This window comes from Pezoporus flaviventris, unplaced genomic scaffold, assembly GCF_033815535.1.
Source record: "Pezoporus flaviventris isolate CSIRO_AGI_PZ_B2104156 unplaced genomic scaffold, CSIRO_AGI_Pfla_v1 ptg000037l, whole genome shotgun sequence".
Classification (NCBI taxonomy): domain Eukaryota; kingdom Metazoa; phylum Chordata; class Aves; order Psittaciformes; family Psittacidae; genus Pezoporus; species Pezoporus flaviventris.
The window spans coordinates 12,687,561-12,714,528 of NW_026892585.1; the positions used below are offsets into that span (position 1 = coordinate 12,687,561).

Consider the following 26,968-nt stretch of genomic DNA (forward strand, 5'->3'; position numbering starts at 1 on the left):
CAGAAGGGAAAAAAAGGGTAGGGAAAAAGGGGGAGGGGGAAGTGTGTGTGTGGGGAAAAATGTGGAACAAAAACCATGGATAAAATATAAATAAAATAATAATAAACTAAGGAGGAGTGTGGAGGAGAGGAGAAAAAGGCGGGGGAGAGAAACTGGGAAAAAAAAAAAGAGAGCCCTCACCAACCGGTGCGAGGTTGAAAAATGTGGAGCAAAAAACTGGGGAAACCCAAACAAACAGGAACTCCACCTAAAACCCTACCCCAGCTTGGTGCAAAATCCCAGCTGAAATAAAAAAGGGGGGTGAGGGATAACCCCAACACTGTGGGGAAGAAATCAAACAACCAGTGGGGGAAAAAAAAGTCGTTGGGGAGGGGGAAAAACGTGGAGAGGGGAAGATTTGGGGGGCAGAAGGGACAGGTGAGAAAAGGGGGGGGGATAGGACACAGTCTGTGTGGAAAAAAAAAACCAACCAGAAGGGGGTAAAATGTGCGAGGGGGAAGGGGGGGAGGAGAAAAAGTGGATAAAATGCATGGATAAAAAACAGAGATAAAATCCAGCAAAATATAAATGAAATAATAGTAATTTAAAAAATGGATAAAAGGAATAAAGAAAAAACAAACCGCAAAAAATCTTTGGGGGGAAGAAAAACCAGAAAAAAAAAACCCAAACTTAACAATCCCAGAAACCCAACAAAAAACACACCATATACCACATACCAAAACCAAACCCAAACAAACAAAAAGCACTAACCTGGGGGAAACCCAGCAAAAGAAAAGGAAGGGGAAGGGAGAAAACCCCAAGAATAAAAAAAAACCACCAAAAAACCCCACCCCCTGGGGTTGGAAATGGTGGGGTGGAGGTGAAGTGTAGAGGGGAGGAGAAAAAGGCAGGAGGAGAAACTGGAAAAAAAGACACACACACACACACACACACCCCCCAACCGGTGGAGAGAAAAAAATGGTAGTGGGGGGAAGGGAAAAAAACCGGGGAGAGGTTAAAAAATGTTGGCCAAAAAATTGTGGGAAAAAAATATAGGAAAAAAAAGGAACATGGAAAAAATTAAAACCCAAACCCAACCAAACAAAAACTGCACCCAAAGCCCCACACCAACTTGGGGAGAAAAACCCAGCCCGAAAAAAAAAGGGGGGGGCGGGGGGGGGGTGTGGGCAAAAAAACCCTCACGCAAAACCATCAATAAAAACAACCTCCCCAAAAAAAACAAATGAACCGCCCCGGAGGGGAGGGGGGGGGGGGGAGAGAGGAAAACAAAAGGGGGGGGTGTCAAAAAATCCCCATCCTTGCGGGGAAAACCCAACCAAACAATGAGGGGAAAAAAAGGGGGGAGGAATGGGGAAGAAAAGTGGCAGGGGGAAACTGGGGGGAAAACCCCCACCAACCAGAAGGGAAAATCTGTGTGAGAAAACAAGTGGGGAGGGAATTGTGCATGTGGGAAACCTTGGGATAAAAACCTACCAGCCTGGGGGGAAACAGTGGGAGGGAGAAAGAGGGAGGGAGGAAAATGTGTGTGTGTGGCGGGAAGTGGGGGAAAGAAAGCGTGGAACAAAAAACACCATGGAAAAAACTCCAGCAAAAGTAAGAAAACCATCGAAATAAACAAAAAACAACAAACACCGCCCCCCCCAAAAAAAAAACACAACAAAAACCCAACAAAAACACCTCAAAAAAAAAAAAGGGGGGGGGGGAAGAAAAAAAATCCCCGAACAACTCTGGAGGGAGAGAGAAAAAAAGGAGAGACCTGTGGGAAAAAAAAAAAAAATTAAAAAAAGTGGGGGGGGGTGTGAAGATGGGAGCAGGAGGGGAACTGGAAGGGGGAAAACGTGGGGATAAAATAACCGTGGGGTTAAAAAGAGTGGAACAAAAACCCATGGGGAAAAACCTAGGGAGAAAAAAAAGAAAGAGAGAGGGGGTTGACACCGAAATGGATTGCCCTGTTGGTGGCACTGTTGCAGAGAGCGCCGTTTGTGGCTGATGCCCGGCATCATCTCTGTCCTGGAACCTTAGGCTTAGCATCAGAGTCTGGACATTCACGCTCAGGGAGCCGGTGTCTCGGTCACTGAATGGTGGTGTCCAGTGAGGCTTGAGAAATGGAGTTTTATGTGAGTTAAGTAAGTGAGGATATCCGTGTTGGTGGCACCCTTCCAGAGGGCTCTCTGTGTAGAACATGCCCAGCTATTTGTTTCTGTCCTAAGACATGAGGCTTAGGAGGAGGGTCTGGCTATTCGCACACAGGGGCCTGGTTTATGGGGTGTCTGAGAGTGCTGCCGTGTGGCAGTACACAGGTGTAGGTTTAAGTGGCTAAGCAAAGGTGGATTGCCATGTTGGTGTCACTGTTGAGGAAGGCACCTTGTTTACGTGATGCCAAGCACCAGCTTTCTGTTTCTTAATGTATTCCGAGCATCGGAATTTGGACGTTCACACTCCGGCGCACGGGCCGGTGTCGCTCCCCAGGGCGGGCCGACGGGGCCGGGCGTTGCCCGGCGGCCGCTGGAGCGCGAGTGGCCAGTGCGTCCGTTGTCGGGGAGCGCCATGGAGGGCCAGCGGCTGCCCGCTGCTCTCAACCCCAGCCATTTCCCGGCCAAGCTCTGGGAGCTGGTGAACAGCCCGCGCTGCGGCTCCGTGCGCTGGGATGCCCGCGGCGAGGGGCTGCTCATCGACCAGCGGCTCTTCGAGCGAGAGCTGCTGGGCGCGGAGGCGGCCGGCGACGGGGCGGCGCTGAACGGCGAGGTCTTTAAGACCAGGAACTTCGCCAGCTTCATCCGCCAGCTGAACCTCTATGGGTTCCGCAAGCTGGGGCCGGGGCCCGGGCCCCTGCAGGACCCGGCGGGGGGCGATGGCGGCAGCTCCGCCGGGGCTCTGCTCCATTTCTACAGCCCCCATTTCCGCCGCGACCGCCCCGAGCTCCTCGTAAACCTCAAGCGCCTGACGAGGGCCAACAAGGCGAAGCTGGCGGCCGGCCTGGAGCTGCCCAGCCGCCCGGCACAGCGCTCCCAGCTCCCGCCCTCGACGCTCGGCGAGGCTGCCAGGCCCGGTGAGCTGGGGTGGCCCCGGGCTGCGGGGCCCCGAGAAGCACTGGGTGCTGCGGGGTTTCTAGATCGGCACCCCCGCAGGCAGCAGGCTTGCCTGACCTTGCTGGCGGCCGCTCAGCTCCGCCGCTGCGGGAAAGCCGTTGTTGTTCATGCAGGGAGATGGGCTGCCGGCAGGCACGGGGAGCGAGGTTCGCGTGTGGTTCCGTCTGCCCCTCGGCTGCAAGACAGCCTCCGTCGGGGGCTGCAGTAACAACACCCTCACCCTGGCTCTGTGGAGCTGGCACAGCCCTACCAGATGGACGTTCCTTCTCCTTGAAGGGTTGCTCCATAAGCTGTCGTTAAATCTGTGTGAAGCGATGGGTAACCGTGTGAGGGCAAGTACCATTTCATGAAACCGTAACTGACCGAGAGAGGAAACCAGGGAAGATGAAAGGGAATATCTTGGAAGTAACAAAACGGCAAAGTCTGAGCTTTTTTACACTCAACCGGTTGAGCTACCTGGAAAAAAGCTGGCTTTGGTTTTGTTTTCCTTGACAAACTGAAGGACTTGTGATCAAGTGCTCTCAGAGTCACGTTTAGGATTTGGACATTGCCCCTGCCTTGGCTGCCCCTGTGCTGTCCGCACTGGAGTTCGGTCGAGCCCCGCTTCACCATTCCCCCTTTATTTTACCTTACTGCCTGATGTAACGCGCAGCGCTTCCTAAACGGCTTGTGCCGGTTTGGTCAGCTCCTGCGCATTTTGATTTCTAATAGCGCATTTCTAAGTAGCGATCACTTGCTCCTGAGGGTTTCAGGAGACTGAATGCTCCAGAGATGGCTGTGTGTTGGCACAGCACTGATGTTCCTGTGTGTTCAGGTGGTAGTGCTGCAGCAGTTACTGTATGTTTAGGTGTAAGAATAGAGTCTGTTTCTGGATGAAGAATATCGGAGCAAAGGTGGTCTTCCCAGGGAACGTTGTGGAGCCTTGGCTCCTCATCCTGCCTTTCAGGGCCAGTGAAAACTCCTTCCCTTAGTCCTTGTTTCCCTTTGTTTTGCAGGACTGGTGACTGCAGGAGAGGCTCCTCAACCTTGTCATCCAGACAGCTGCTTTCCGCCCTCCAGCACAGCCGCCTCATGCCAGGAGCCCCCTGCTTTCCAGGCAGCGACTTCCCAGCAGCCTCCGGTCCCTTCCAGACCATGGCAGGGTTCTGTTGCGTGGCTGCCATGGCACGGGGCTCTCCCAGCTTTCCCAGGCCAGGGGGCTCCCTTTCCCGTCCTCCACAAGTGTTGCACGGAGGTCACGTACACTCTCCAGACCGTGTGCTCACTTCTGCCGCTTCAGCGAGGGGCTCCAGCCGGTGCTGCCCTTCCAGGCAGCTGCGCGTCTCCAGGGCAGTGCTTGCAAGGCCGGGATCCAACGGGTACGGCAAAAGTTCTCCGCTTGCTGCTCGAGAAGTTCCTGCCAAGCGATGCATGAAATGTTTTCCGCCAGTGCTCTGTCACTGCGTGTGTATCTGACGCGTGTGCTCGCAAAGAGATGTGTGTTCCCTGTCCGTATACTTGCAACCAGCCTGTGACAGAATGTGCTTTAGCCGCTCATTTCTTCTGGCTCTGATGAGATGAACTGTATCAGAGACAGGAGAGCTTAGAAATGCCTTCTCTGCAATGAGCAGGGAAGGACAAAAGCGTGTGGGTGAAGCAGGTGTGTGTGGAATCTTGATTCAGCTGGAGCACTTGAAGTATTACAAAAGAATTGGCCCCTTTGCCAGCCGAGCCCATCAGTGGGATTTCCACAGGTGCAGTTTTTCTTGCTGTTAGATCAGGCACTGCTGCAGCTGGCAAAAAAAAACCAAGAAAAGGTGGTGTGAGTGCAAACCGTTCTTTCTGTGCACCCTTCTGCACTTCAGACCCGGTCAGAATCGCTCACCAGTCTGGGCTGCTACACGGTTACCTGTGTTCTCGTCCCCTTGATGTACAGGCATTACAGCGCGTTTGATTCACGAGCTGCTTTCACTATAAGCTCTACTAAGTGCAAGAGTTGTGCAATTTCTACTTTACTCGTAGCTTTTTATAGCCTATGGTGAGGACGTTACGTTTTACACCTGCCTCCTGTTTCACAAGCGCTTTTTCCCTTTGGGTTCTTCCTTTTCTTCTCTTAGAAACTAGGCTCTTTGTACTACATGTTTGTTTCCTTAGGATCACTCCAGCAGGTTACAGCCAATCTCTCCTTTGCTCTCTCGCCCTGTTTTTACAGTAGCCCTTTAGGTTTCTTTGGTGGTTTTCTTGCCTTTGTCAACATCCTTTGGCGTTCCCAGGGAGTGAAGCCCAGGTATCATTCGATTTTTGGCACAATCCAGAACTGTAATATGTTTGCAGGTCACAGGGTGTTCTTCTGAAAGATGTCCAGATTTCATCCTAAGGTTGCTCAGAACGAGCTTTTGAGGTAACAGGAGTCAGACACGTGTCTCGTGCTGCTGTGGAAGGATGTCCACGAGCTCGCTCCCTGTTGTTTAGCTCTTGTGTTTGTTGCTCCAAAATGGACAAAAGTTCCTCTGATCACGTGGCCGCCTCAAGTCACACTTGTACCATTTAATTACTGTGAACATTGGCCTAGATTTGATTTCATGGGGGATTTCTCTCTCGCCCAGAAGGACTGCAGATTTTAAAGATTCTCTGTCCTGCCAGTAGTGCCTTTCCTTGTAAGTTCTCTCTGCGTGGCACCAAAACCTGAGACCCGCAGAAACTGCTTCATCTACAGAGCTGCTTTTTGGAATAAGATCCCATTTTCATTCCAGTGTGTGTGCGTGAACATGCATGCCCTTCCTGTCTGGATCCCCTTTCTGTGGCGTGTTGTGTTGAGACAGTCGAGCAGCCAAATCCAAAAAAGGTGATATTAAGATAGAGAGGAGTGAATATGAAGATTCCGTGTGTGTTGGTTAATTCTGCAATGCGTATGTTGGATCTGTGTCTACATACTTTAGAAGAAATATGTTTTAAGGTGGAGAACTCAGTCTTACAATCGGCGGGGAGGTCATAATCCATTTCAGGGAGTTGGCTTACAGAGCGGTTACTGCAGTGTTTAATGCAAGTAAGCAACAGAACTGTACACCCTGGGCACCAGTTCTGGCAGTCTGATCCCTGTGTTTGAATTTTGCAGGCACCCCGCAGTGTTCACCCCCTGCCCAGGGAGGTCTTCTGACTGTCAGCGCCAGTGCTGCTGCTGCGGCGTCCACCGACTTCGTCTTTGTGCAGGTGAGTGCAGCGCACAGAGAGCAGGGGGAAGGGAGGAGACCCCATGCATGGACCGCAGGGTTCTGGGTTCTTGCGGCAGGAAGGAGAGAAGTTTGAGACTGGATCTGCTTTCGAAAGGGAAAGTAACGTGGTTTGCCAATGGCCATTTGAAAGCACCGCTTTGAAACACGAAAGGGGCAGTGCTGTAATGCAGGTGAGGTTTCAGGGCAGCGGGATTGCGGGTGTCCTCATCGGCAGAGTGTTCTTTTCCTCGAAAAGTGTTATGTTTGACTTCACCATAATTCGCTTTAGTTCACGAGTCTTCGTTTATCTTTGAAGAAAGTCCTTGCCTGCACAAAATGGGATTCTTTAATGTTATGATACTGGGAATCAGCTCCACTTCTGTGTCCCAGACAACTTGTGGCAGTCCTGAGTTTCATTGTCTGCATGAGAAGAACCAAGTTGACTTTTGGAGTTGGCCCCAGCTCAGAGCTATCCTATCCTATCCTATCCTATCCTATCCTATCCTATCCTATCCTATCCTATCCTATCCTATCCTATCCTATCCTATCCTATCCTGTCACTGGAGAGCTCCAGTGCTTCCTGTCAATGCTTTCTAGAATTCTGGTGGAAACTGCACCTCATTGGGTGGCCTGGCTTATGAAATAGTAAAAGAACCTCAGTAAAAATGCCAGGGCTTCCTTTCGCATTCCAGCAGCTTGGAGATACTTTTTTCCTCAGAGGGAATAAGCAAAGCAAGCTCTGCTGGTGTGTGCTGAAAAAGGGTTGACCTGCACAGTCCTCAGAAGCAGTAAAATCCATCAGCAAACGGTTGTGATTTTTTGATCTGGAAATTCCCTGTGTTTTGTTTCTCGCAGAGTCCTGAATTGCAGCCACCTTCTGCAGCTGAATGCCTGCCTTCTGATGGGGCACATCATGCATCGGAGGACGAGAAGTTGCCGGAATTAAGCTACGAAGATGTGTTTCAGTTTCTCGAGGAGATGTATGCATCGGACAGCGCTGATGTAGTGACACCGGAGCCTGCAGAAAGCTGGGATGGAGAGCTGTTGGAAAGCTACATCAATGCGGCCATAGAAAGCGCTGCTGCTGCTGAAACAGCGCAAGACTCTGTGAGCACACAGGGAGCCCCTGAAGAACAGCTGGATCACAACCCAGCTCAGCCATCTGAAATGTTTGCTGTGGATGAGCTGTTCAGTGCAGAGCAAGTAAGTGCTAAATGGAGGTAAAACTCCCCAGGAAACTATTGAGTGGTCTTTGGGTTTATTTCATTTGTTGGTGTGTTTATTTAAAGGAGAATGAGAGTGTTAAATGTGGATCTGCGAGGGAAGAGAGAGAGCTCACTTCAGGAAGCGAGGCAGTGAAGAAAGCTGCGGAAGAGCCAGGGTCCCCTGCAAAACCTCCGTGCAGGAAGAGAAGACACAGCTCACAGCAGGGTAAGTCCCTGCTAAGAGAGCCTGCCTTTTTTAGAGGTGGCCAAGACAGCTGCTCTGAAACTCTTGCGGCAAGGGGAGATCACAAGAGCTGAGTTATTGTCTGCAGTGTTAAGTACCTCACTGGGCCTTCACTTCAACTCTTGCACTCGTAGGAGCTCTCGGCGTACTTGCCGACACGCTTCTATACGCAAGCTGGTGGTGAGGACTCCTAGGTGGACCAGGGAATAAATTCTCTCAGTCAATAAACGCTGAAGTTGTGGGAGTTGTGTCAGAGCCCTGCATGTCACAGTACACAGAAGTGAGATGCAGGCTGTGGGTATGTTTGCTGGAGGGTGAGAGTGCCACAAAGGGAACTCCGACTAATGAGGTGACTGTTGACGTAAGAGGGGAAAACCCCACCACGCTGCCCAAGTGAGTGCCCGAGCGCAACCTTTGTGGCTCAGATCACTAAATAAATGTCACAGCAGCCTGCTGATCCGTGTGCTGCAACACAGGAGAAAAACACGCTCAGATTTTCAAGTCGCAGGCCGCCTTTGGCCAGATTGGACTGTCCCTGATGGCAGCAGAGGTGCTGTGCGTGCTGCCAGCTGAGCCGTAGGCAAAGCCTGCCACTTCCTCGGTGGTGTTTGCTTCCTAGATCCCCAGGAGCCGGAAGGTGGAGCCTGTAAGCGGGGCTGCTTCTGGAGGAAGACGGCGGAGTGAGGAGCGTGTGAACCCGTGGAGCGGCTGGCGGCTGGTTCCCTCCTGCGAGTCCGGCAGCAGCGCTCGGCACAGAGCTGGAGCCTGGGTTCAGGGTCAAACCTCTTCTGTTCTGTTTCCTAACTCTTATGTCCTTGATAGCTCTATTCCTCAATTTATGTGTTATTTCTAGCTTTATTCCTAAATCTGTATGTTATTTATAGCGTTATTTATAACTTAATAAGTTATTTATAGCTTTAGTCATAAATTTATATCTTATTTATAGCTTTAGTCATAGATTTGAATCTTATTTCGAGCTTTATTCCTAAATTTGTATGTTATTTATAGCGTTATTTATAAATTAATCTTTTATTTATAGCTTTAGTCATAAATTTATATCTTATTTATAGCTTTAGTCATAAATTTATATCTTATTTATAGCTTTAGTCATAAATTTTTATCTTATTTATAGCTTTAGTCATAAATTTATATCTTATTTATAGCTTTAGTCATAGATTTGAATCTTATTTCTAGATTTATTCCTAAATTTGTATGTTATTTATAGCGTTATTTATAAATTAATGTTATTTATAGCTTTAGTCATAAATTTCTATCTAATTTATAGCTTTAGTTATAAATTTGTATATTATTTATAGCTTTAGTCATAGATTTGAATCTCATTTATAGCTTTATTCATAGTTTTGAATCTTATTTGTAGCTTTAGTCATATATTTATATCTTATTTATAGCTTCAGTCATAGATTTGAATCTTATTTCTAGCTTTATTCCTAAATTTGTATGTTATTTATAGCCTTATTTATAAATTAATATGTAATTTATAGCTTTATTCATAAATTTATATCTCATTTATAGCTTTATTCATAGTTTTGAATCTTATTTGTAGCTTTAGTCATAGATTTGTATCTTATTTATAGCTTTAGTCATAAATTTATATCTTATTTATAGCTTTAGTCATAGATTTGAATCTTATTTATAGCTTTATTACTAAACCTGTGTTATTTATAGCGTTATTTATAAATTAATATGTTATTTATAGCTTTAGTTATAAATTTGTATCTTATTTATAGCTTTAGTCATACATTTGAATCTTATTTCTAGCTTTATTCCTAAATTTGTATGTTATTTATAGCGTTATTTATAAATTGATGTTATTTCTAGCTTTATTCCTAAATTTATATTTTATTTATCGCTTTAGTCATAAATTTATATCTTATTTATAGCTTTAGTCATAGATTTGAATCTTATTTCTAGCTTTATTCCTAAATTTGTATGTTATTTATAGCCTTATTTATAATTTAACATGTTATTTATAGCTTCATTCATAAATTTATATCTCATTTATAGCTTTATTCATAGTTTTGAATCTTATTTGTAGCTTTAGTCATATATTTATATCTTATTTATAGCTTTAGTCATAGATTTGTATCTTATTTATAGCTTTAGTCATAAATTTATATCTAATTTATAGCTTTAGTTATAAATTTGTATCTTATTTATAGCTTTAGTCATACATTTGAATCTTATTTCGAGCTTTATTCCTAAATTTGTATGTTATTTATAGCGTTAGTCATAAATTAATATTTTATTTATAGCTTTAGTCATAAATTTATATCTTATTTATAGCTTTAGTCATAAATTTATATCTTATTTATAGCTTTAGTCATAGATTTGTATCTTATTTATAGCTTTAGTCATATATTTATATCTTATTTATAGCTTTAGTCATAGATTTGAATCTTATTTATAGCTTTATTCCTAAATTTATACCTAATTTATAGCTTTAGTTATAAATTTGTATATTATTTATACCTTTAGTCATAGATTTGAATCTCATTTATAGCTTTATTCATAGTTTTGAATTTTATTTATAGCTTTAGACATAAATTTATATCTTATTTATAGCCTTAGTCATAGATTTGAATCTTATTTATAGCTTTATTCCTAAATTGGTATGTTATTTATTTTAGCGTTATTTATAAATGAATATGTTATTTATAGCTTTAGTCATAAATTTATATCTTATTTATAGCCTTAGTCACAGATTTGAATCTTATTTCTAGCTTTATTCCTAAATTTGTATGTTATTTATAGCCTTATTTATAATTTAACATGTTATTTATAGCTTTATTCATAAATTTATATCTCATTTATAGCTTTATTCATAGTTTTGAATCTTATTTGTAGCTTTAGTCATATATTTATATCTTATTTATAGCTTTAGTCATAGATTTGTATCTTATTTATAGCTTTAGTCATAAATTTATATCTAATTTATAGCTTTAGTCATAAATTTGTATCTTATTTATAGCTTTAGTCATAGATTTGAATCTTATTTCTAGCTTTATTCCTGAATTTGTATGTTATTTATAGCGTTATTTATAAATTAATGTTATTTATAGCTTTAATCATAAATTTATATCTTTTTTATAGCTTTATTCCTAAGTTTGTATGTTATTTAGAGCATTATTTATTAATTAATATGTTATTTATAGCTTTAGTCATAAATTTATATCCTATTTATAGCTTTAGTCATAGATTTGGATCTTACGTATAGCTTTATTCATAAATTTCATCTAATTTATAGCTTTAGTCATAAATTTGTATGTTATTTATAGCTTTATTCATAGTTTTGAATCTTATTTATAGCTTTAGTCATATATTTATATCTTCTTTATAGCTTTAGTCATAAATTTGTATGTTATTTATAACTTTAGTCATAAATTTATATCTTATTTATAGCTTTATTCATAAATTTATATCTTATTTATAGCTTTATTCATAATTTTATGGTATTTATAGCTTTATTAATAATTTTATGATACTTATAGCTTTATTAATGACTTTATGGCTTTATTCATAAATTTGTATTTTATTTATATCCTTCATAAATTTTTATGTTATTTATAGCTTTATTCAGAAATTTATATGGTATTTATAGCTTTCGAAATAATTTTATGTTATTTATAGCCTTCATAAATTTTTATGTTATTTATTGCTTTATTCTTTTTTTCTGTTATTTAGTGCTTTATTTATAAATTTATTTCTTCTTTATAGCTGTATTCATAAATTTGTATCTTATTTATAGCTTTATTCATAAATTTAAATGGTATTTATAGCTTTAGTAATGACTTTATAGCTTTATTCATAAATTTGTCTTTTATTTATATCCTTCATAATTTTTATGTTATTTGTAGCTTTATTCATAAATTTATATGATATTTATAGCATTAGAAATAATTTGGATCTTATTTATGGCTTTCTTCAGAAATTTATATCTTTATTTTTAGCTTTCTTCAGAAATGTACATCTTATTTATAGCTTTATTCCTAATTTAATGATATTTATAGCTCTATTAATGAATTTATATGTTCTTGAGAGCTTTATTCATAAATTTGTATGTTATTCATAGCTTTCTTCAGAAATTTCTATCTTATTTATAGCTTTAGTAATAAATTTGTATTTTAATTTTAGCTTTCTTCAGAAATGTATCTTATTTATAGCTTTATTCACAGTTTTATGATATTTATAGCTTTATGAATGAATTTATGTTATTTATAGCCTTCATAAATTTTTATGTTATTTATAGCTTTATTCTTTTTTGTTATTTATAGCTTTGTTTCTAAATTTATATCTTATTTGTAGCTTTATTCATAATTTTATGATATTTATAGCTTTATTAATGAATTTATATGTTCTTTATAGCTTTCTTCAGAATTTTTTATGTTATTTATAGCTTTCTTCAGAAATTTATATCTTATAGCATTAGTAATAAATTTGTATTTTATTTTTAGCTTTCTTCAGAAATGTATATCTTATTTATAGCTTTATTCACAGTTTTATGATATTTATAGCTTTATGAATGAATTTGTTATTTATAGCCTTCATAAATTTTTATGTTATTTATTGCTTTATTCTTTTTTTCTGTTATTTAGAGCTTTATATATAAATTTATTTCTTATTTATAGCTGTTTTCATAAATTTATATCTTATTTATAGCTTTATTCATAAATTTAAATGATATTTATAGCTTTAGTATTGACTTTATAGCTTTATTCATAAATTTGTCTTTTATTTATATCCTTCATAAATTTTTATGTTATTTACAGCTTTATTCATAAATTTATATGGTATTTATAGCTTTAGAAATAATTTGGATCTTATTTATGGCTTTCTTCAGAAATTTATATCTTTATTTTTAGCTTTTTTCAGGAATGTACATCTTATTTATAGCTTTATTCATAATTTAATGGTATTTATAGCTCTATTAATGAATTTATATGTTCTTGAGAGCTTTATTCATAAATTTGTATGTTATTTATAGCCTTCATAAATGTTTATGTTATTTATAGCTTTATTCATAAATTTAAATGGTATTTATAGCTTTATTCATAAATTTGTATTTTATTTATAGCTTTCTTCATAATTTTATGATATTTGTAGCTTTATTAATGAATTTGTTATTTATAGCCTTCATAAATTTTTATGTTATTTATAGCTTTATGTATAAATTTATTTTTTATTTATAGCTTTATTCATAAATGTGTATCTTATGTATAGCTTTACTCATAAATTTCTATGTTATTTGTAACTTTACTCTATAGTTTATATGGTATTTATAGCTTTAGTAATAAATCTGTACCTTATTTATAGCTTTATTCATAGATTTTTATCTTATTTATAGCTTTATTCATAAATTTATATCTTATTGATAGCTTTCTTCATAAGTTTGTATTTTATTTATAGCTTTATTCATAATTTTTTATGTTATTTATAGCTTTATGTATAAATTTATTTTTTTATTTATAGCTTCATTCTTTAATTTGTCTCTTATTTATAGCTTTATTCGTAAATTTCTATTTTATTTATAACTTTACTCTTTAATTTATACGGTATTTATATCTTTAATAATAAATTTGTATCTTATTTAGAGCTTTAGTCATAATTTTTATGTTATTTATAGATTTATTCATATTTTTTATTTATAGCTTTATTCATAATTTTTATTTATTTATAGCTTTATATATACATTTATTTCTTATTTTTATCTTTATTCATAAATTTGTGTCTTTTTTATAGCGTTATTCATAGATTTGTTATGTATAGCTTTCTTCATAAATTTGTTGTTCATAGCTTTATTAATAAATGTAAATGTTATTTTTAACTTTACTCCTAACATTATATGTTATTTATAGCTTTATTAATTTTTCATTTATAGCTTTATTCTTAAATTTGTATGTTAACTATAGCTTTATTCATAAATTTGTGTTATTTTTAGCTTTATTCATAGATTTTTATTTTATTTATAGCTTTATTAATAAATTTCTGTTATAGCTTTATTCATAAGTTTGTGTGTAATTTATAGCTTTATTAATAAATTTGTTATTTATAACTTTACTCGTAAATTTGCCTGTTATAGCTTTCTAAATTTGTTATTTAGAGCTTTATTCTAAATTTGTATGCTGTTTATAGCTTTATTAATAAATTTATGCTATTTTTAGCTTCATAAATTTCTCTCTTCTTTATAGCTTTATTCATACTTTTGTGTATTTATAGCTTTATTAATGAATTTATGTTATTTATAGCTTTATTCATAAGTTTGTATCTTATTTTTAGCTTTATTCATAAATATGTAATGTTAACTTTTTTCATAACTTCGTATGTTATTTATAGCTTTATGTATAAATTTGTGTTATAGCTTTATTCATAACTTTGTTATGTGTAGCTTTATTAATTTATTTTATTTATAGCTTTATTCATAACTTTATTTATTGCTTTATGTATAAATTTGTTATAGCTGTATTCATAACTTTGTTATGTATAGCTTTATTAATTTATTTATAGCTTTGTTAATAAATTTATCTGTTTCTACCTTTCTTCATATATTTGTATGTTACTTATAGATTTATTTCTATATTTATATGCTATTATTGCTGTCTGCGTAAATTTGTATGTTACTTATATCTTTATTAATAAATTTATGTTATTTATAGCTTTCTTCCTAAATGTGTATCTCATTTATAGCTTTATAGCTGCGCAGCACGTGTCCAGCTCCTGTTTCTGTCCTGAGACATCAGGCTTAGGAGCAGGTTCTGGACACTGGCACTTAGGGAGCTGGAGTCTTGATTACTGGAGTGTGGTGTCCAGTGAGGCTTTACAGGATTTTAGGTGTGGAAGGAAGTGAGGATATCCATGTTGTTGGCGCTGTTCTGCAGGACACACTGTTTAGAACATGTCCGGGTATTTGTTACTGTTCTGACACATGAGGCTAAGGAGCAGGATCTGGACATTCACACTTAGGGAGCCGGGGTCTCGATTGCTGGAGAGTGGTGCCCTATGTGGCTTTACAGGGATGGACTTGTAGTTGTGTAAGTAAGTGGGAATATTCAAGTTGGTGGCAGTGTTTTGGAGAGCACTGTGTGTAGGACATGCCCAGCTGTTTGGTTTTGAACTAACGCATTAGATTTCGGATCAGGATCTGGACATTCACCCTTCGGGAGCTTGGTTCTGTGGTGCCTGAGAGTGCACTCTATTTAGGCAGGACGCAAAAGTATGTATGCGGCTAAGCAAGGGTGGATTGCCATGTTGGTGGCACTGTGTCCCGAGGTCTCCCTGTGTAGGTGATGGGCAGCACGAGCTTTCTGTCCCGGCACATCGGGTGTCAGAGCAGGTGCCGGGCGTTTGCAGTCTGTGAGCCGTGCTCCCCAGGCTTTCCGTGCGGGTCCTTCCCTCCGTGCGTGTCCCGTGCCCGCCCTCGGGTCTCCGCCAGCAGGCTGGCCGCGGTGCGGAGCGGCTCCAGCTCCCTGGGGCCGTAGTTGTGGTGGCTGCCGTTTCCCTGGCACGAGCAGGTTCTCAGCCTGCAGGTGAGGGTTGCTGTTCTGCAGGGGTGTCTTGTTTGGGGCTGGGGCGGGGGAGGAGCTTCCCCGGCTGTGCGCGCTGTCGGCTCTGGCCACGGGACCGAGCGTTGAGCCAGCGGGGTTTGTGTTCATAGTGCCCAGCGTAGGGAAGGCAGGAATCTTGCTTGTTTTCCATGCGGACTGCAATAAAAGGAAGCCCTTGATGTGACGGAGCCATCCCTTTCTCACGGAGCTGCGGGATGAAGGATGCTGCGAGAGTGCTGCGGAGCACAGAGCGGCTGCTGCGGGGCCCAGCGGTTTGTCTCCCAGCGAGACTGACTCCGCAGGTTCCCCAAAGGCTCTCCGAGCCGCGGTGCCCAGGAGTAGCCCCCTGGAGCAGCACGGGCAAGGCTGGATGCAGCCCTCCGCGGGGGGGACACGACCCTGCGGTTTGCCCGCGATGAACAAGGGCGGCGCTCATCGGGGGGAGCGGGCGGGGTCGGCCGCGGTTCGGCCGTGGCTTTGCTGCGGCTGCGTGGGGAGCCCTCCCTCCGCCGCTCCCCGCGTTGGTGCCCCCCGCTTCCCCCCAGCGCATTGGCACTTAGGGAGCTGGTGTCTTGGTCACCAGAGTGTGGTGTCCAGTGAGGCTTTACAAGATTTTAGGTGTGTAAGTACGTGAGGATATCCATGTTAAGGGTAACAGGAAGGGATTCTATAGGTACATAGCAAACACGGGTGAAGTTCTGCAAGGAGATGTCCAAGCCAACACTGAGCACTTGAGACCGTTTAAATCACGACAGCCCTTCTCAGTGAAGAAGCTGTGTCAGGATCTCACTACTTGCTGAATATCTGCCTGCTGCAGACTACAACTCCCCCAGGCAGCTTCGGCAAGCAGGGTGCTCGCTCTCAACCTGTATAACTGTTGTGCCTCCTAACTAATCCCTGTGTGATATGGCTGTCGGGGTACCAGAGCAGGGGAGAGAGGCATCTGCACAAGTAGTATTTGATCTCTCCAGGATGAAGCATCTTATTTAAGAGTTAATTAAGATGGCTGTGCACATCCAATCGTTCTTACACATAGAGGCATGCGTAAAAACGGACAAGAAAAAACAGGGAACATGATGCCAAACCTCTGTGTGTGTGTGTGAGTATGCGTGTGCTAAAAGCCTCATTAAAAGGACTGGGAATGGAAAATCTTCTGCAGCCTTTAGTTGGAGCTAAGCACATTTCAGTTTTCATCTTGTGATCAAGAATGCTACAGAAAATCTATCTCCTCTTTAGGCAAAGAAATCCCGCAACTCAGGAGGAGAAAGGATGCGTTTGTTACACTCACACACACTGCCAACAAAGAGGGCTATACTGAAAAACAGCCTGAGGTTTAGTTATTACGGATCCAGAATAAGTCTTAAGAGTTTTGCCAAATTTCCAAAAGAGGGAAGAGATCAGAGCTTGATGCATAACACACAGACACTGCCCCGTACTATCAGCATTTTCAACTACAATGCTGCCGAAGAATTTTCTATGAACTTCAGGTGGAATCCGAATCAGCACGCTCCTAAACTCCTCATTAAACAGGAATTCGAGGACTCCTAATACTACAGCATGACACAGACTCTATTTGGAAGGCTTACAAGACAGCTGTCCTCTACTTTGATTAAGTTCCTTCACAAAACAGGTTTCCTGGAGTAATGCTTTGAAAGGAATACATATTCATGCACACCTTAGACTCCTCGGAGTCCTACAGAAGTTTTAGACATGCTTTACAAAATGTGCCACGCCTGCTCACACAAAATAACGCTCAAAGAGCAACTCAAGTTTAACTCGGACCCATTTGTTTTCAGTTATTAGCCTACTCTTTCTACGTTTTCTTGCTTCTGCTGTTTCCCTCTCCCCTTTCCCTGGAGGGCTGAAATCTTACTAACTCTAACATGTGAGGCTGAAGAGAAAAAACAACAACAAACCATTCTGAACACAGGGAGGGATGCAGCTTAACGTGGTAATGCTCCGCATTGCCTTGGCCAAAAACTGATGGGCAAATAAATGCTTTGCTGCCAGTAATGGATTTTATTGCTGGTAGACAGTATTTTACCTCCTGAGAATCTGAAAAAGACACCAGACATTGACTCTAAATAAACTACACAAACTCTACAGCCTAGAGACTTTAACTTTCCTGAAGTGTTAAGTTCCTCTTTAAGTACCGGTACTTTATGCAGTGTCCCATCATTTCGCGTGGCTTGCCACGCTTAATGTGTAAATTACTAAGTAAAACTAAGGCATGGGACATGAATTTGCTGCTATTACAAATGCTGGTAGAAATGTTTCCCGATTGTGCCTTCTCTGCCTATTTTGCCCTTATTAACCATGTCAGTGCCACGAATGGCGTACATTTACAGGAGGGGAAAAGGCTTTTGTATGTTGTATCTAAGGGTGACATTATTGAAAACACGGAATCCAATTAAGCCCCATTCAGGCTACATAACAAAACTTTTCTAGTCTAGCAGCTAAAGTAATTAGCACCTCGGTAGCTGCTCAGATCTCACAATGCCTCGTTAATGACATTTCTACACTCCACCTGGAAAATGTTTGCTCAATGTAACAAGCAGTTCAGTTTAAAGAAGCAAATGGATCTTTTGCTGGGATTAAACCACTGTATTGATGAGAACAGGTGTGGAAACTCCTGGTACCGGCAAGAAAGGAAAAGTGCCACCACCATTTTGACAATGGGAGGAAACGGGAGAAGGATAAGGGAGGGAAAGGAAAGTACTACTTACAAGCCTCGGAGACGGAGCCAGATTTTCCCTATCTGCTCTGGCTGCAGGTATTTCAGAGAGTTGCTCTCAAATTCTTCGATCTCTTTGGTGGGTGACTCCATAGCTGCGGGTGACCGCTTCGGTTAAAGCTCTGCGAGGACGGCGGCTGCCCCACGCACACACAGACACGCTCCCCCTTTAACACTGCCCGGGAGCAGCCAACATTGTTGGCAGCCACTTGTCCCCCTTCTGCCTGCGTGGGAACCGCGGTGGCGCTCAGGTGGCCACGGGGGGCAGCCGCTCCAGCAATGCCACCACCATCCGTGGGCTGACCCGGGGGATTAGAAGCTCATCTCCAGATGGCAAAGCCACACGGGGTTTGTTTCTTCCCCCCCCCCCCCCCTTTACAATAAGGATACCATCGATGATGCCAGTTGAGGGATATTTATCAAGGGAGATGGGGAGGAAAAGCCCTCGCTGACAAGCGAGCTGCCTGCATGGGTCCCAAGGGCTGCCCATCACGGTGCGAGCGGCAGCTCCCCAGCAGATCGGTCAGCCCGGCTCTCCCTGCCCTGGCGTTGTTCTGATCCCGCTTACCAGCGGCGCTGCCGACAGGCTGGAAACCTGACAACTGAGGGAAAAGTCGTCTGTCAGCAGAGCCCAGGCACGGCTTCTCTCTTTGCCTCCCTCGCTCCCGCACACACACGGATGCAGGCACGCTAGGGAGAACAGGCTATTGGAGAAGGGCTGGCGCTGATTAAAAACCCAACCAAGCCAAACCATTTGAACAGAAAAAGGGTAAATTACAGAAAGTGAGCGACTCGCTCCTGGCAAACAGCCATCTGCTTCATTGCAGGCAGCCTGCTCTGCTGGGAGAGCGACGCCAGCACGGGCTGCAAGGCTTCAACTGGGGCAAGCCCCGCTTGAAAATCAATACATCAAATCAATAAATCATTTAAAATAAATCAATAAATCATCAAAGCACGGTTGCCTAAAGTCCCCCCAGACGCGTCAGGGACAGTCTGTACACTGAGGAGAAGTCAAGCCCCGCATATTAGTCACGGATATATCACCGCTTTTCAATAAGAACCACAAACAATACATTAAAGGAGAATACAGTATTTGTAACACATGAAACTTGAGACAGGAGCTATGGAACAAACTCAAGAGGATTGCATCCAGCAGGTTAAACCCCAATTCTACAACAGGATACCTGCTTTTGGGACCTCCCTGTACTGACCCCAGGCACAGCAGGGACCACGATATGGAGCGTGCCTCTGTACACCTTTGGGATTCGGGCTCTGGGCAGAAGATAGGGCAGGGATTTCCTTCACGGCATCAACCCCATCAGTCACCTCTCAAACTCTCCAACTCTGCCAAGAAACCCTGCATGCCCCTCTTTAACTGCAGTTATTGATATGATGTTTCCAGCCAAAGCCACTAGAGCAGAGGGAAAGTAACAGTGAAAACATGGAATCCCAGGCTGGTTTGGGTTGAAAGGGATCCCAAAGCTCACCCAGTTCCAACCTCCTGCCACGGGCAGGGACACCTTCTACTAGAGCAGGTTGCTCCAAGCCCCATCCAACTTGGCCTTGAACACTGCCAGGGATGGGACAGCCACAGCTTCTCTGGGCACCCTGTGCCAGCGCTTCAGCACCCTCACAGGGAAGAGCTTCTGCCTAAGAGCTCATCTCAATCTCCCCTCTGGCAGGTTAAAGCCATTCCCCTTGTCCTGTCCTTACAGGCCCTTGCCCAAAGCCCCTCTCCAGGTTTCTTGTAGCCCCTTTAGGCACTGGAGCTGCTCTAAGCTCTCCCCTTAAGGAGCCTTCCCTTCTCCAAGCTGAACCAGCCCAGCTCTCTCAGCCTGGCTCCAGAGCAGAGCTGCTCCAGCCCTCTGAAGACAGGGTGAGATTGTTGGGCTTCTTCAGTCTGGTGTATAGGTATATATATATATATATATACATGCAAAGATATATATGAAGATTAATATATTGAGACTACTGCTGCATTTCCTGCATCCTAACAATGTGTTCAGTTTCAGACTGCCGCCAGCACTAGGCATGCTATGGAGAATTCCAAGCAGGAGTTTTAGGAGAAAGCAGTTATAGCTTTTTGTCTCAGATAACTTTAAACAAATTACAAAAGTGACAGTAAAATCATCAGCACAAAAAAGATGCAGCTGATGAAGTTGGTGGAAAAGGTGCTGTGCATTTAAACTTTAAGTCAATCGAGCTGACAGTTTCAATTAAAAGCTCTGGTGACTGGCAAGAAGTGTTCTGTCAAATACTATCAACTAATATCACCACCAACACAAGTGATTACCTCTCTTTAGCAGCGTGTCCTTTTAGACCCTGAGTTGCTCAGTTTCTGTGAAGGCAGATTTAAGCAAACTTGCAGAAACCTTCAACTTGGGAGCTTACCAAAATGAGAACATTTCCATCCTGGTGCCACTTGCAATTACTTAAACCATCGCACTGCAATAGCTCTGTAAAAATTCCTATGACTGTAGGTGACAGTTTAGGAAGGAGGCATGAGAAAGGAGTGATGGTTAAGAAAACAGGAGCTATATAAATTGTTTCGCCAAAAAAAAGAATGTAGAGAACTTGAAAACTCCAGTATGAAAGAGGTGAGGTGTGAGTAGCAGTCCACGCAACTAGTTAGTGAAAATCAAAATGTAGAGGATTAAACAAGAGCTGGCTTTCTGGTCTTTGCCTTTTTCACCAGGAAACATCCAGTGACGTTAAAATTGACCATTTTGAGGACATGAAGCCTCTCTACAACATTCTCACAGCTTCCTGCTCCAGGTTTACATCTTCAGATGCAATAAATACTGAAGTGTATTTAAAACAAGAGCAAAATTGACTCAAAGGGGTTTTGAGTCACTACCTAAATATCTGGAAAGAAATGTGAGAATTTTCCCTTCTCTATGTCTCCCACACAGCGGTTTGTCTCCCAGCGAGACTGACTCCGCAGGTTCCCCAAAGGCTCTCCGAGCCGCGGTGCCCAGGAGCAGCCCCCGGGAGCAGCACGGGCAAGGCTGGATGCAGCCCTCCGCGGGGGGGACACGACCCTGCGGTTTGCCCGCGATGAACAAGAGCCCTCCCTCCGCCGCTCCCCGCGTTGGTGCCCCCCGCTTCCCCCCAGCCCCCGGGGCCTCCCGCCGCGGCTCTCCGCGCCGCTGCGCTCCGCTCTGCCGCTCCCGGCTCCGCTCCCGCTCCGAGCCGCTGCCGCTGGGTCTGGCGAGGCAGCACCGGCCCAGAGAAGGAGCCCCTGGAGCGGCTGCACCGCGTGGGAGCGCTGCTGGGCAGCGGCGGCTCCGGGTCCGTGCCCTCGGGGTCCGCCCCGCCCGTCCGACAGCGCCCCGGTAAGTGGCGGGGAGGCGGCGGGGCGGGGCCAGCTCAGCCCCGCGCTGCCCTCGGCTTGCAAGTGGCGGTCAGAGGCGTGCGGCGGGAGCGCATCTCCTGTGCGGGGGTGAACCGGTGGGAGCGGGAGGGGGGCAGCCGGGACAGCGCCAGGGGAGCGGGCAGGGAGGCCCCGGGGGTGCCCGGTCCCGGTGTGTCCGGGAGGGGGTCACCGGAGCATCCCCCAAAGCATCTCACTGGAGGGTGCTGGCCGGTGAGAATTTACAGAGATGGGCTTTTAGGTGCCTAAGTAAGCGAGGATATCCGTGTTGGAGGGGCTGTTCTGGAGTGCACCACCTGTAGGACTTGCCCAGGTCCTGGTTTCTGTCCTAACACATTAGGCTTAGGAGCAGGGTCTGGACATTGCTACTTAGGGAGCTGGTGTGTCGCTCGCCAGAGAGCGGTGCCCAGTGAGACTTCACAGAGAAGGAGTTTTGGGTGACTAAATAGGTGAGGATATCCACGTTGAAGGGACTATTCCGAGAGCAATCTGCAGAGAACATGCCCAGCTCCTGCTTCCTCTCCTAACGCATTAGGCTTAGGAGCAGGGGCTGGACATTTGCATTTAGGGAGCAAGTATAGCAGAAGAACCTTTTTGTTCCATTCAAAAGATTGCTTTTCAGCTGTTCCTTTTTCTTTCACAGACACCGAGCTGGATGGTTCCCCTTTAAGCAGGAGTGAGGCCAAGAGCAGGTAGCCATTAAGGTGGATGTGAATCGTGATGGGCAACATGCAAATAACTCTCATCTTGAAGAGATGGTGAGTAAAGAGCAGACGTGTCTTCTGAGACTCCTATGGATTATAAAGTATGCTGTAATGCCTGCACAGAAAGTCAGCTTCAATGAAACGGAGTCAAATTAACCCCAAAGCTTTCAGTTTGGGTCTCAGTGTTGTGCCTGCAGCTTAAATCCTGTGTTTTTCTAGGCTGACAATTGCCGATGGTCTCTACTTCAATGGCAGACTCTTTTCGTGCTAGTTATTCTTCAGGAGGTTGTTCTGAGAGAAGTTGCTTAACATAGGAAGGTGCTGCTGGTGACCTCGTGTTAGAGGTCTGAAAAGAAGCAGCTGAATTGCTTCCATTTCTGTTTTTAAAGGAACGACTTATGGAGGATGGGATTGATGAAGACAGTGGAGAAGATGCAGGTGAAGATGCCATACATTTAGTATGTTACCTTTCTGATCACGGTGTACCAAAATGCGTGTGTTTCTTGTTTCCTTTTGGCTTTCTGATGTATTGAATATTTTAAGCACAAGAAGACTACTGCATGCTTTCTTTTAAGACTCTTTTTCTGAGGAATAAAATGTAAAGATATTGGTCTTCCGTGGTTTATTTTAATTAAAAATGTATATTATACTGAGGCAAAAAGCTTGTACTTAATCTGCACCATTAGGTCTTTAAAGAGCTGTTAAAAACATGAATGTCGATGGATCTTGCAGTACTCGCCATCTGCATAATGTATCTTGTGACCTTGGGTTAGTTTTGTGCAGGGTGTGAATTCTCAGCTGAGATTTGGAGTTGAGACCATTCCTGAAAGAAGGCTGTAAACACAAGGATTACTTGCTAATGGCAGGTTGTCTTCATGCCACAAAAGACGAAGCCTCTTGTCATACATTTAGAAAGCTAAAAACTTTTTCTTGAGACTCTTCTGAAGTTCATTGCAGTTGAGATGTTTGACAGTTCTTCAAAGACAATTGACAGTGATGGGATAAACCTTACAGTTTTGATACATACAATACTTTTTAAGGAAAATATAGCTGTACTGGGGAAAAAAACATGAACATTAGGCTTTTTGATAAAAACTCATGGTAACTCTTTTGGATGTTTCTATGCATATTTGAATGCAAACGACTAAGTAGTGCATCATTAAGGATGAGCATATGTTTCATTTGAGAGTGGAATAAAGCTATCACGGTGGCATTACTAATGGTGACTGAAGTGGTGTGTTTGTAGCAGCGCATCCGCAGTTACAGGTATGATCTCAACAACAGGCTATCTCTATTCTTAAACTTAAAATAATTAAACCTGAGGAAAGAGAACTTGTACATGAGATAACAGCACAGTGGAACTGTCAGGTTTTTGGATGCTTTCTTTAGCTTTTGACCATGGTCAAGAAGTTACATTTGGTTTTGTTCCTAACCCTAAAGTTAACCATGTGCTGTCTTAACTTTAAAATGGCTGCAAAGACTCTGTTACACTATAAAGCTCTTCAATAAGTCTGAACAAGTGAGAAGTGGGGGTTCCTTTTTTGCTTGCTCATGTCCAGCTGCTGCAGTTTTCTTTGCTTTTATCCTCTGAAACACCCGTCAGGATTTCTAGGCCTTCCTGAAAGTTGACTCAATTGGAGAAATGTGAACAGTGGTTTGAATTTAAACAGGCCAGACTTCCAGGAGTATGTTTAAAGGACATGGAACCTCCCAGCTTCCAGAACCGTACCAAGATCTGAGCAAGGAAAAGAAAAAAGATGGAAAATGAGTGAGAAAGAAGAATGAGATACAAAGCATTCCCAAAAAGCAGTGAAGGAGTTGGAGGCAGGGGAAAGCCAAAGGGTGGATCAAAGAGAAGAGAAGATGTGATCGTGAATCGATATGAAGCAAGCACCAAGGAGCAGATTGAGGTACAAGAGGTGCAATTTCCTTTTCAGAAAAAGAAAGAGCTTGATGAGAATTAATCCCATCAGGTCTTTGTTTTATGGGTTTGTGAGCAATTTGGGTTTAGAGTTGAACAGTGTGAAATATGTAACAGATGGTGATGGAAGAGAAATGAAAACCCTAGGAAAACAGTTGCTTTTTCTTAGTTGTCCTAACTGTTCTATAGCATAAAGCAGAATACAGTTACGTAGTACATGGCTGTAGGCAAAGCTAGAGGCTGAATTCTAGCAAATCTCTAGCATGAAGTGGAACAAAAGGTTTGAGGATTAAGGCAGGCTAGGCTGTGCCCCCAGTATTAATGGTTCTGTAACATACCTGTGCATCACCCGCTTTTACAACTCTGAGTACAGCAAAAGTGATTGAAATTCATGCTTTTCTTTACCTTCCAAAGAGGCCGTTTGCTTTTGTTCCATTCCTTCGGAGCAGAGACCAGCCCCCTCCTGGCTCCATCCTCTTGTCAGGCGGTTGTAAAGAGTGATAAGGTCCTCCCCGAGCTTTCTCTTCTCCAGACTAAACACCCCCAGGCGCTGTTACCTGGGTTTTCTCATCCTCGCGTAGCTTTAGGCGTTCAAGGAATAAACTGCAATGTGAGTGGTTGTTTCTGGAGCAGGGCGCTGCAGCTGGAATCTCAAGGTGTATAAATAGGACAACACATGCAGAGAGCCTGTTGGCTTTCATTACACACACACACACGCACCCCCCCCCCCCCCCCCCCCCCCGGGCGCCTTTGCAGAAATCCTGGGAAGTAGAATCTAGGTGTGAGAAGTTTGTAAGATGGAAGTAAGCTGTGGGCATGTTAGTTTGTAAAATCGGGGGTGGGGGGTGGGGGTGGGGGGGTGGTTCGGGCTGTTTGGGGGTTATTTATGTGTGTGTCTGCCTGTGGGGGTTGGAATGTATCAAAGCTGTCAGAGAGCATGGGAAGGAGGAACTACAGCAGGCGATTAAGAGTGACCTGTCCCTGACTGGTACTTGGAAGACGTTGGAACTGGCAAGGAACGAGGACGTCAGAACTGGAAAGAGGATGTCGATAAGAAAATCAGATAGACCTTTCACCTGATGTAACCGCAAGGCAAACGCAGATGTGCTTGGCTAATTGCTTGGAAGCATCTAAATATCGTGTCATCTTTTCAATAAACGATCCAGCTTGCACTCTACCTCTGGGTGCGTGCCTCCATCCTCACGTGTGCCCGTGTGTTCTTCACCCCTTTAGACTGCTGAACTTAACTGCTGCCTGCGAAGGGCAGGCAAAACCTGGTTCTTTGCGACAAGGTCAGCGCGCTTGGGTGGCTTTCTTGAAGTGCTTTGGCTAGTAACGTGGCCCGAGGTTCAACTGCAGTAACGCACTAACCGCAGCACTGTGAAAACATGCTGCTGCAACAATACAATGCGCCTTGCGCCTTGCCGAGGGCACCGGGTGCGCTCATGTGTTCCACCGAGGTAAACGAAGGGGATGAGTAGTAACGGCTCCGGGGCGGAGCGGGCGGCGCTGCTCCAGAGCGCCGCTAGATGGCGCCGTCACACAGCCCCGGCGCGGCACTCGGCGGCGACCGACAGACGGGGCCCGGGACCGCGGGCGGGGGGTTCCGTAGTCCCCGGTGGCGGCGGTCGGACACGGGTGGTGCTGGCTGGGCCGCGGGAGGCAGCCCCGGGCGCGCTGCTCGTGTGCTGCAGGACGAGGGCGAGCTCGTCCTCCTGCATCAGCGAGCGGTGGAATCGCGGGATGGATCCCAGACTGGTTTGTGTCGAAGGGACCTCAAAGCTCATCCAGCTCCAAGCCCTGCCACGGGCGGGGACACCTTCCACTAGAGCAGCTTGCTCCAAGCCCCGTCCAAGCTGGCCTTGAACGCTGCCAGGGATGGGGCAGCCACAGCTTCTCTGGGAGCCCTGGGCCACCTCCTCAGCACCCTCACAGGGAAGAACTTCTGACTAGGAGCTCATCTAAACCCTCCCTGGACTCTGCATAAGAGAGCAGGAGTAAATTTAGCACTTGTTATTGCTTCTTACTGTCCTTACTCAACGTTCAGTATTACCTCCTGAGGCAGAGAAAGGGGTTACCTTGGCACAGACAGAGCAAAAGGCATCCACGGTGGTACACGGCATCTTGGCACTACCTGCCCTGCCCTGCCGTGGTTGACCCTGCCTTTAGCAGGAGGGTTTGACTAGAGGATCTGCAGAGGCATCTTCCAACCACAACTATTCTGTGGTATTAACCATGACAGCATCACTGACCACGCCATATTTACAGCTTGTAACTGTTCAGTTTACAGCAGATCTGGCCAGAAACTTTAACAGTAGCAACTAGCACAGCCTTGTAAAACGGGGACGCAGTTCTCAGCCAGTGGAGATTTCCAAAGCCAACTTTGATTTTACATCTGTAACACGGGCATCATAAAACCTCACAAGGGCACCGCAAGGTGCAAAGGCACTTCAGCGCCTTTGTAATACAGACTGTGATACTGAGCTTGTTAGGTATTTAAACTGACAGCAGAGTACAGATACATCTTCCTGAGCATATGGTCTCCGTTTTCTCACATAACCCTTTAGGAAACAATCTTTAGCAAAAAAGTCACAACCGACCGCATCTCTGTTGAGAAGTGTCACGCCACTTTAGGAGCTGTTTTGTGGATCATCAGAGAGTGCTGCTCCCAGCCGAAATAAAAAAGGTGGGTGAGGGATAACCCCAACACTGTGGGGAAGAAATCAACCAACCAGTGGGGAAAAAAAAATCATTGGGGAGGGGGAAAAACGTGGAGAGGGGGAGATTTGGGGGGCAGAAGGGACAGGGGAGAAAACGGGGGGGGAAGGGGCACGGTCTGTGTGGAAAAAATGCACCAACCAGAAGGGGGTAAAATGTGCGAGGGGGAAGGGGGGAGAAAAAGTGGATAAAATGCATGGATAAAAAACATAGATAAAATCCAGCAAAAT

The 26,968-nt window shown here is 43.7% G+C and overlaps 1 protein-coding gene across 1 annotated transcript; it reads left to right on the top strand.

The window, feature by feature from the left end:
* The first annotated feature begins 2,547 nt into the window (after positions 1-2,547).
* Positions 2,548-8,413, top strand: LOC133275220 (heat shock factor protein 5-like). Its single transcript, XM_061465067.1, has 7 exons — positions 2,548-3,049; positions 4,085-4,458; positions 5,822-5,824; positions 6,195-6,278; positions 7,136-7,483; positions 7,570-7,711; positions 8,349-8,413. The coding sequence occupies exons 1-7, from the start codon at positions 2,548-2,550 to the stop codon at positions 8,411-8,413; spliced, it is 1,518 nt and encodes a 505-aa protein (XP_061321051.1).
* The last annotated feature ends 18,555 nt before the right edge of the window (positions 8,414-26,968 follow it).